The 10,723-nt window shown below is 33.7% G+C and overlaps 1 protein-coding gene across 1 annotated transcript in view; it reads left to right on the top strand.

The window, feature by feature from the left end:
* DOCK3 (dedicator of cytokinesis 3) overlaps positions 1 to 10,723 on the top strand; it is a 285,004-nt gene that overhangs the window by 21,449 nt on the left and 252,832 nt on the right. The window contains exons 2-3 of the mRNA XM_011364750.2: positions 4,344 to 4,384; positions 8,684 to 8,739. Coding sequence (XP_011363052.1) covers positions 4,344 to 4,384; positions 8,684 to 8,739 — 97 coding nt within the window. The remainder of the gene's footprint in view (positions 1 to 4,343; positions 4,385 to 8,683; positions 8,740 to 10,723) is intronic.

Raw genomic sequence — 10,723 nt, 5'->3', positions numbered from 1 at the left:
GCCACCAGATGCAGCTTTATTGTCACTTGCCACTCGCTGAGAGGGTTTTGATATGAGTCTGCAAGCAGTTGATTTATTATGGTCTCTGTGGAGTCAGACCTCTCTGCTAACATTAATCTGTATCTGCAGCTGCTCCCCAGTGCAGCATCACTGCCTCAGCTCCACCTCAGATCATCAGGCATTAGATTCTCATAAGGAGCGGGAACCCTAAATCCTTCGCTTACGTAGTTCATAGAAGGGTTTGCACTCCTATCAGAATCTGTAACCTGATGGTCTGAGGCGGAGCTGAGGCAGTGATGCTAGTGCTGGGGAGCGGCTGCAAATACAGATGAAGCTTTACTTGCTTGCCCAGCTCTCACCTCCATGCTGGTCTGTGGCCCAGGGGTTGGGGAACCCCTGATGTAAATGGAATCATATATATCCTTTTGTGTCTGGCTTTTTTCACTTAGCATAGTACATTCGAAATCCATTCATGTTGTATGTATCTGTAGTTTGTTCTTTCTGAGTAGTATTTCATCATGTAGGTTTAAACCACATTTTATTTATCAGTGCAGCAGCTGAAGGATATTTGAATTGCTTTATTTTTGAAGATTATGAATAAAATTGTAATAAACATTGGGTATAGATTTTAGTGTGAACTTTTTTTTTCTGTTAGGTAAATACCTAGAAGTGAGATTTTTAGGTCATCTAGTAAATGCGTTTAAAAATCAGGTATTATTTTTAGAGTGGTTTTAGAGTTATAACAAAATTGAGCAGAAAGTACCAAAAGTTCTCATGTACCCCCTGACCCACACATGCACAGCCTCCCCCACTATCAACATCTGCACCAGAGTGGGTACATGTTACAGTCAGTGAACTTACAGTAACACCTCATTATCACCCAAAGTCTATAGTTTACATCACGGTTCACTATTGTGTTGTATATTCTATTGGTTTGGATAAATGCATAATGACATGTGTCTACCATATAGTATCATACAGAATAGTTTCACTGCCTTGAAAATCCTCTCTACCTTTTCATCCCTCCCTTCCTTCCTCTCAACCCTTGGCAACCACTGATCTTTTTACTGTCTCCATGATTTTGCCTTTTCCAGAATGTCATGTTGTTGGAATCATACAGTAGGTGGCCATTTCAGATTGGCTTCTTTCATTTAGTAATATGCATTTAAAGCTCATATCTTTTTGTGGCATGATAGCTCATATCTCTTTACCACTGAATAATATTCCATTGTATAGTTGTACCATAGTTTATTTATCCATTTATCTACCGAAGGATTTCTTAGTTGCTTCCAAGTTGTGGCAATTATGAATAAAGCTTATATAAACCTTCCATTTGCAGGTTTTTGTGTGGACATAAATTTTAAACTAATTTCAATAAATACCAAGGAGTGAGACTGATGGATCATATGGTAAGAGTACATGTAGTTTTATAAGAAATCACCAAACTGTATTCCAAAATGGCTGTACCATTTTGGATTCCCTTCTGCAATGAATGAGAGTTCCTGTTGCTCCACATCCTTGCCAGCATTTGATGTGGTCAGTGTTTTTGATTTTGGCTATTTTAATAGGTGTGTAGTGGTATCTCATTGTTTTAATTTCAGTTCCCAAATCACCTATGTTGAGCATCTATTCATACTTATTCGCCATCTGTATATCTTCTTTGGCAAGGTGTCTGTTCAGGTCTTTTGCTTATTTTTTAATTGAGTTTGTGTTCTTATTAAGTTTAGGTGAGTTCTTTGTATATTTTAGATAACATTCCCTATGAGGTATGTCTTTTATAAGTATTTTCTCCTAGTTTATCTTCTCATTCTCTTGAAAATGTCTTTTGCAAAGCAGAAGTTTTAATTTTAATGAGGTCCAGCTTATTGATTCTTCTTTCATTGATTGTGCGTTTGGTGTTGTATCTAAAAGGTCATTGTCATGCCCACAGTCATCTAGATTTTCTCTTGTTATCTTTTGGTTTTGAGTTTTATAGTTTTGTGTGTTTTAGATTTGTGATACATTTTGAATTGATCTGTGTGAAGGGTATAAGGTCTGTGTTTAGATTAATTTTCGCCCCCCATGGGGGTGTCCACTGGTCCCAGCACCATTATTAAAGGTACTGTCTTTTATCTGTTGTATCATCTTTGCTCTTTTGTCAAAGATCAGTTGGCGGTGTTTATGTAGGTCTGTTTCTGTACTCTCTGTTGTGTTTTATTAATCCATTTGTCTATTCTGTCTTCAGTACCACACTGTCTTGATTACTGTAGCTTTACAGTAAATCTTGAAGTCAGGTAGTGACCGTCTTCGGCTTTGTCCTTCTCCAGTACTGTATTGCCTATTCTAGGTCTTTGACCTCTCCATATGAACTTTAGAATCATTTTGTTGTTATCTAGAAAAACTACTTGCTGAGATTTTTATTGGAAATATGTTGTCTTTTCACTCTGTTAATTGTGTTTTTTGATGTACAGAAGTTTTTAATTTGATAGAGTCCAATTTATCTATTTTTATTTTTGTTGTCTTTGACATTAGTGTCATATCCAAGAAATCATTTTCAAATCCAGTATCATGAACATTCTCACTATGCCTTTTTCTAAGAGTTTTATAGTTTTGGGTTCTTAACTGTCTTTTGAAGAGTAAAAGTTTAAAACTTTTACGAGGATTACATTATTAATTTATTCTTTTATGGAGTGTGCTTAAGAAATCTTTGTCTAACTCAGGGCCGGATAATTTTTTTGTTGTTGTTCTTGTACAAGTTTTAAACGTTTTAGATTTATATTTAAGTTTATGATACATTTTGAGATAATTTTGTTTATAGTGCGAGATATAAGGGTTTTTTTTTTTGATATGTATGCCCAATTGTTTTAGCACCATTTGTTAAAAAGACTATCATTTCTCCATTGAAGTGCCTTTGCATCTTTGTCAGAAATCAGTTGTGTATGTATGGGTTTATTTCTGGATTTTCCTATCTATTTTATTGATCTGCATGCCTATCCTTTGGCCAGTATCACACACTGTAGATTATGGTAGGTTTATATTAAGTCTTGCAATCAATTAGGTAGTGTGAGTCATTCAGATACTTACTTCTTTTTCAAAATTGTTTTGACTATTAATAGTAGTCATCTGCCCTTCCAAATAAATTTTTGAAAGAAATCCTTGATTAAAATTGTGTTGAGTCTGTAGATTAATTTGGGAATAATTGTTATAATAACAATACTGAGTTTTACAATTTGTGAACATGGTAAAACCTCTTCATTATTTAGGTCTTTTTGATTTTTCCTTGTTCTGTCCTTTTCAGGGATGGGCCTTTTGGTTTTTCAAGTTTAACACAGGACTGCAGAGAGGGAGATGGGATGAGTCAAGTTAAGAAGGTCAACGTTCTTACCACAATTAAGATTTCTTGAATAAATACTCTTTGGATTATTTCAAGTCTTTGGTTTACTTCCAGAGTTCTAAAAAAGTTGACTTTGACAGTTTTTGCCTGTGTTTTCATTGCTTTTATGGTGGAGAGGCTTTTTGGAGATCTTTACTTTGCCATACCTGCTGCCCTCATTCTCTATTCTGTTTTTTAAGATACTGCAAAGTGTCGTGATGGTAAGATTTTTACCTTTTTTTTTTTTTTTAAATGAATGAAGATATTGAGATTGTCAGTGTGTAAACTGAGTTATTCAAATTTATGATCTCAGCTGTTGTACTGAACAGAAGCAAGGATATTTCCTCTCTAATTGTTATGATTTCAAGGGAGAAGAAATTTATCAAACTATAGCAAAACTCTGAAAATAATGGATTGGAACTGAGTAAAGTTGGCAATGAAATTTCCTTTCTCTTAAAATTGTTTTTACTTGTAATTCAAACTGTCATTATTATTGCTTTGTATGAGTACTAAGAGGAAACAATGGAAGCACAGATGTCAACTTTAGCTGCTGGGAAGCCAAGAATAAGAGTAGTGTTGTTTAGTGCCTGGGAGATTTAATGAGACCAGGAAACAGGAAGTCCGGGCTGTGATGCCTTTCTGCCACCAAAAAACCAATGTGATTTTGGTATTCTCCTGCCCCTAAGAGTTTCATCTGGGAATTTTCATGGAGTTGGATTACATGTCCTCCGAGAGCTTTTCTAACTTTTTGTGTCTTATTCATTTGAAAGGGCTTTGTGCTTTTTGATGAAAATTGGGAATGTTGTATTTGTAAGACTGCTCCTTCTGGAGTAAATTACTACTAATGAAGGCACAGTTATGTGCCGTTATTAGAAAATTTTACATTAATTAATTTTTTTCCTAACAGTAGTCATGTGTCTTACAGAAAATGAGAACAATGTGATTTTTTAAAACAATATGATTTTAATATTCTTCATATACTTTGTTTTAGGTTGGTACAGAGGAGTTTCAACAAAGAAGCCAAATGTAAAGGTAATGAAAATTTTTATTACCTTTTCTGGTGTAGTAAACTGCTTAGTATGTTTGTTTGATATAAAAACAATTCTTACTTGCCCATCTTTTAATCTTTTACAGTAGCCACACTCATTTTTTCATTTACAGAATTGTATCAGTTTCTTCTCTGTCTCAACTCAGCAATATTAGAATTTTTTTTTTAAAGAACAGAAAATGCAAATGAATATATAGTCATAGCTGCAAAGCTTATTTTGAAAAAGCCTATTTAGGACTTTGAATATTTTTTTCTTTAAATATTCGACAAAAGTAAATTAACTTATTCTTAGGCTTAGTCCTGTGGAGCCATGTGATTAGTTATTGATGAATCTGTAAAATAAAAAATGAAAAAATCTTTCAAATAATATTCAGTTAGTTATGTCTTTATTGATTGCAGTGTTCTTGTTAAAATATGAATTTGAACCAGGCATAAGTGTAGAATACTAATTTTATGAACTAGATTTTATGAGTTAGTCTGTTACCAAATAATATTAATTTGGTCAAATAAAATATATTTTAATTAGCAGTTATACTGCACTTAGGAACATTATTCTCCAAAATTGCATTTGCAAAAACTTCTTTCTGCTTACATTTTTTAACATTATCAGCTTTTCTTATATTTTTTTCTGTAGCTTAATATTGAACATATTATGCTTTTTCTTGTGTAGAAAAATATCAAAATTATCATGAATTATTTTTATTAAAAAAAATTATTCAGAGTTCTGACCATCAGTTTTGCCAGTAGAATCATTCATTTTGTTAGTTTTTAAGGTAAGGATTATAAGAAGACAGTATCTTTAAATTTTAATTTTTCAGAGCCAGGGCTTCTTTGACATTTGGGGACAGATAATTCTTTGTTGTGAGTGGCTGTCTTGTGCATTGTAAGATGTTTAGCAGCATATATCACCTCTACTCACTAGATATCAGTTACATTCCCCTAGCCCCCAAGAGTGACAATGAAAAATGTCTCTAAGCATTGCTAAAGGCCCTGGGGTGGGGTGAGAACTTCTTGCCTCTGGTTGAGAACTACTGCACATAGGTAACTTTCTCCCTTGAATTTCTAACTTTAAAACACACTTTCAGGTGTTATTTCCATATTGGGAATGCTGATAAGGATGTCATTTCTATTTGTATTTTATGTTTTTTATCTTGACTTAAAATTGTCGAAAATTTAGAACTTGAGTAAATGAGAAATCTTATAAATGATTGGAAAGCTGTAATTTGTGATATTATATGCTATTAATTTATTTTTGGTAATATTTTCGATCTTGGCCACCCCACCACCTTGCTTCTAATAGTAGTGTTTGAGGATCAGTGTGGAAATGATGGTCATTGAAATTATAGTATGTTTGTGATTCAAATACCAAATTATGCATAGTGTGTGGCTTGAAGACCTTGTCGAGTGAGATATGAAAGATGATACCCTTAAAATATCAATTACCTTGCAGGACATTTGCTCCTGTCCAAAATGTCCACTGAGACATTTGATTTTCACCAAAAGGTCCTTGATAGTTTGGTTTTGTCAGAAACATTCACATTTAGCAAACACCCTTGTGTTCAACTAGCCCATAATGTTTATTTATACTTTTGGTTTACAGGATTAATATGTAAAAAGGACTTTTTGGGTGGACCAAATGTCTCCATGGACATTTTGGACAGGACCAAAAGTCCGCTAATCACCAGCTACTGTACAACAAAGTGATCTAACATATAGTGGATTGAACTAATCACCACTTTATTTCTCATGATTTTGTGTCTTGACTGTTGTTATCTGGGCAGTTATTCAGGTTCATGTGATGTCACCAGTGGCTACAGTCATCTGGCGGCTCAGCTTCCTGGAATATCCAAGAGGGTTTACCTACATGGCTGCCATCTTGGCAGAGACAGCTGGAAGTCCGTCCTCAGCCAGACCACTGAAATAGCTAGGCTTCTCCATATAGTTTCAAGGTCTCTACCTCTCCATGTACTTTCTACAGCACGATAATCAGAGTTCTCTTTTAGAGTTTAGAAAATATTATACCTATTTTCTAAATTCTTTTTTTTCTTTTTCTTTTTCTTTTTTTTTTTACAACGAATATGTTTAGAGTCTGTGGGAGAGGCCGTTTTGTGATTAACCTTAGCAATGATTAATAAGTTAATCGAAATGTGGAAACCAAATTATGCTAAAGTGTTAGAGCTCATTTTGTCTGATCAGACTCTTTTAATTACTTTGGGCTAATGTGATACTTTTGAGAGTATGTATTTTAGTAATAGCATCTCCATTCTAGATCTTAGATTATTGTAGCGTTTATTAACAACACACATCTATATACCTCTTAAAAGTTTTTATTTGTATTATTAAACTTAAAAAATGAAGAGATGGAAAGACAGTATTAATAACTAAATTTCATTTCTCATGGCAGTGATATTTTTCAGAAACATGATTAATATTCTTTAGTGTTTGTAAAAGATAATTATCTAATGATTCAACACAATTAAAAATGCATTCCTATACATCTTTTATTTGTCTTAATAATATGGCACAATAAGAATTTCAGTAGACTTCATAGTTATTAGTGGTTAAAGAAAAATAAAAAAGGTGACTTATGAGAGTTTTTATAAGTATAAGTATTAGAAAGTAGTTCATGCAAGTGGAAACCGGAAGAGAGCACAGGTAGCTATACTTACATCAGATGAAATAGACTTTAAGCCAGAAACTGTAACTAGAGACATAGAAGATCATTATATAATGATGAAGGGTCAATTCATCAAGAAGACAAAACAATCATAAATATATATGCACCCAAAATGGAGCCTGAGTTACATTAAGCAAATACTAACAGACCTGAAGGGAGCAGCAGATAACAGTACAGTAATCGTAGGGGACTTCAGTGCCTCGCTTTTATCAATGGATAGATCATCCAGATAGAAAATCAACTAGGAAATGTTAGACTTGAACTATACTTTAGACCAAATATACTAACAGATATATAGAGCATTTCATCCATTAGCAGCAGAATACACATTCTTCTCAATTGTAAATAGATTATTCTTCAGAATAGATTATATGATAGGTCACATAATAAGGCAAATTTAAGAAGACTGACATCATATCATGTGTCTTTTCCAACCACAAGGGTATGAAACTAGAAATCAATAACAGGAAGAAAATCGGGAAATTCACAAATATGTGGAAATTGAACAACATGCTCCTGAACAACCAATGGGTCAAAGAAGAAATCAAAAGAGAAATAAAAATATCTTGACACAAATGAAAAGGGAAGAAAAGCACAGCAAAACCTATGAGATGCTGCAAAAGCAATTTGAGGAGGGAAGTTTATAGCGATGAATGCCTACAATAAGAAAAAAGAAAGATGTCAAATAAACAACCTAACTCATACCTCAAAGAACTAGAAAAAGAATAAACTATGCCCAACTTTATCAGAAGGAAGGAAACAACAAACATCAGAGTAGGACTAAATGAAATAGAGACCGTAAAACAATAGGAAAGATCAGCAAAACTCAGGGCTTGTTCTTTTAAAAGACTGACAAAATTGATAAACCTTTAGCTAGACTAAGAAAAAACAGAAAAGACTCAAGAAATGAGAAATGAAAGAGGAGACGTTAAAACTGATACCACAGAAATACAAAGGATTATAAGAGACTACTATGAACAATTGCATGCCAACAAATTGGATACTGTAGAAGAAATGGATAAATTCTTAGAAACGTGCACACTACCAAGAATGAATTAAGAAGAAATAGAAAATCTGAATAGTTAATAATGAGTAAGGAGATTACATTGGTAGAAAAGTTTGGAAACCATTTGGAAAGAGGAAAAGAAGAAATATTTATAGAGGCTCCCAAATTGAATAATTCTTGTGAATATAAATGTTAGTCAGAATCTGAAAACTGTTTCTCCAGCTCAGAGCTGAGTAATCTATTAGGTGTTGGTTCGACGATGATGTTGGTTTTGTAGATACATGCCAAGCTTTGTACATGTCTATATCCTGAGAGTGATTTGATGGAACATTTTCAATCTATAGCTTAAAAAATATTTTATAGTTTTTTAAGATCACAGTTTTCCCCTAAGTATAGACTCTAATTGTAAATGACAATGAAATTCCTATTTAATATAATTTGTGCAACTTTGCATTCTTAATTAGCAAAATGGTTGCTACATCACAAGATCTACTATGTTGTTGATAGACTATTTCCATGCTAAAATCTGACTGCTGTTTTAAAATATGCAATGTGAATCAAAAGTTACTTTTCTAATGGGAAATCTTTTCTCTTTTGCAGGGGATCTTTCCTGCAAATTACATTCACTTGAAAAAGGCAATTGTCAGTAATAGGGGGTGAGTAGTTGGCTTTACTAAATTTATTTACAATTTTTGTAGGTTGCAGAGGGAGGCTTTTATATTTTTTGTTCAAATTATAAGATATGCTGTTAACATGTTTTCTTGCCAAAAATATACTTGTTTCATCATATATGTAATCTTGAGGACATAATTTTTTCTCGAAGTACTGACAACTTTAATTAGTTTTAGTTTTCTTTTATACTGGAAGGGTAACGTAAGTTGTGAATTTTAGAAAAGCAATTATGCATGTGGTTTTTTTAAAAAATGATGTGCTGTTTTGAGAATAGGATAGGATAGGAGTTAGTGATAAATTTGTCATTTTGTTTCTATATGTCAGAGTGAAGGAGTCTTTTAAAATCTTTCCTTTTGCTAGTAGAAATTGAAAAAAACTTTAAAGGCATACTTAAGGATAAAAAGACAGTGTATAAAATGGATACATACTTTGATTACAAATTTGAGAAACAAAAGCAATCTCTGAATAGATGAGAGACAAGATGTAAATATAGCAGAATGTTAACATTTGTTGTTTTTGCACGTTTGGATTATGAGTGATTTTTAAAAATTCTTTACTGTCATGTTCTATTTTTAAAAGTAATAAATGTATATTATTATAAAATTGTGATTTTATTTTTCAATATTCATTATTTTAAAATATGAAATTTAAGGTACTGTATAACTATGATAGCTTTTAGTACTGGAAATAATGTTTTTGGCCAGAGGCTAAGTGAGCATCACAGCAACCTTCTGGTAAGTTAGGGTTTAGTCAGAAAAAGAGAAACTTATGAGTCACATTATGAGATAGAATTTAATATGCAGAATTATTTACACACAAGTTTGAAGAGTGAAAGAGAAAAAGAGGAAATACTCATATAACCCAGAATAATAACTGCAGAAAGCTGTCTCTACTCTAAGCTGGGATGCAAAAGATAGTAAGTCGGGGATACCAGAACCCAGGAACTTGGGTGGTTCTTGGGAGACACTGGAGCTCAGACATCTGAAGAGGGGATGTCTTGTGGCTGCTGCTGGTATGGATGAAGAAGAGAATGCCAAAAGCATCTGGAGGATGGGACCAGTTTTCTCTGGTGGGGAATCATTTACAGGAATAGGAATATAAGTATCTTTCTCATGCCCCCAGATGACTAAGGAGTTTATGAAACAAGGTTTGCAAATCCCAGGCTCAGAATCAGTGTTTGGAAGAGGAGAATTATTAGTAAATGACTGGTATGGCTTCAGAGACAAAGTTATCATTGAAGTAAGACTATAACTGGGAAGTTTCTTATATGAATGTATGACCAGCACACTTCTTTTTCTTTCCCTTCGCCTTTTATAGAACGTCAATGACACAGGGATATAGAGAAAGAAAACTTGAAAATCCTATATTAGTAAACCTTTGCAACAAATAATCTGCCACCTCGAATTTTTAAGTAAGGACTGCTAAAGCCATCATGAGAAGATAGAAGTTGTGTGGGAAAATAAAAAAATATCTAGACCAGGGTTAAGAAAGCATATATTTCAGAAAATGCTAATAAAATACATATTCTGAATGTGAATGGCTCACCTCGGAATGAAAAAATAATACCCCTGATTTATAACCCTTTGGTCAGGTAGGGGGCTCATGAGATGAAATTGGGCAGAAGCTGCACGGAGATTAGGTGAGAAAAGGAGGTATAATGTCTAGGGATCCACAAATAGAGTGCCTCAGAAAACAGTGCACTTCCTCATAACAAGGGACCCATCTTAAATCAAGAGCCATGTCCCTGTTTATAATAGTTGTAAAGGAAGTTGGGGAACCCTTTGCAACAGAAGAATCCCTGTCTGGATTCAGTTTGTTTCAGAAGACAAAGGAGATGTGGCTGTAAAGGATCACCCAGAGCAGCCACGTCGGTGGAAGCGCTCTTTCCCCATGGGAGCAGAGGAACAGTCTTTGGATGTAAATCTTAGAAAGGTGCCTGGAATTAGTTCAGTATACAGACGTCTTGCA

Source organism: Pteropus vampyrus, unplaced genomic scaffold (assembly GCF_000151845.1).
Source record: "Pteropus vampyrus isolate Shadow unplaced genomic scaffold, Pvam_2.0 Scaffold100, whole genome shotgun sequence".
NCBI lineage: Eukaryota > Metazoa > Chordata > Mammalia > Chiroptera > Pteropodidae > Pteropus > Pteropus vampyrus.
The sequence above is the reverse complement of the archived record's forward strand: the minus strand, read 5'-3'. Positions and strand labels throughout refer to the sequence as shown.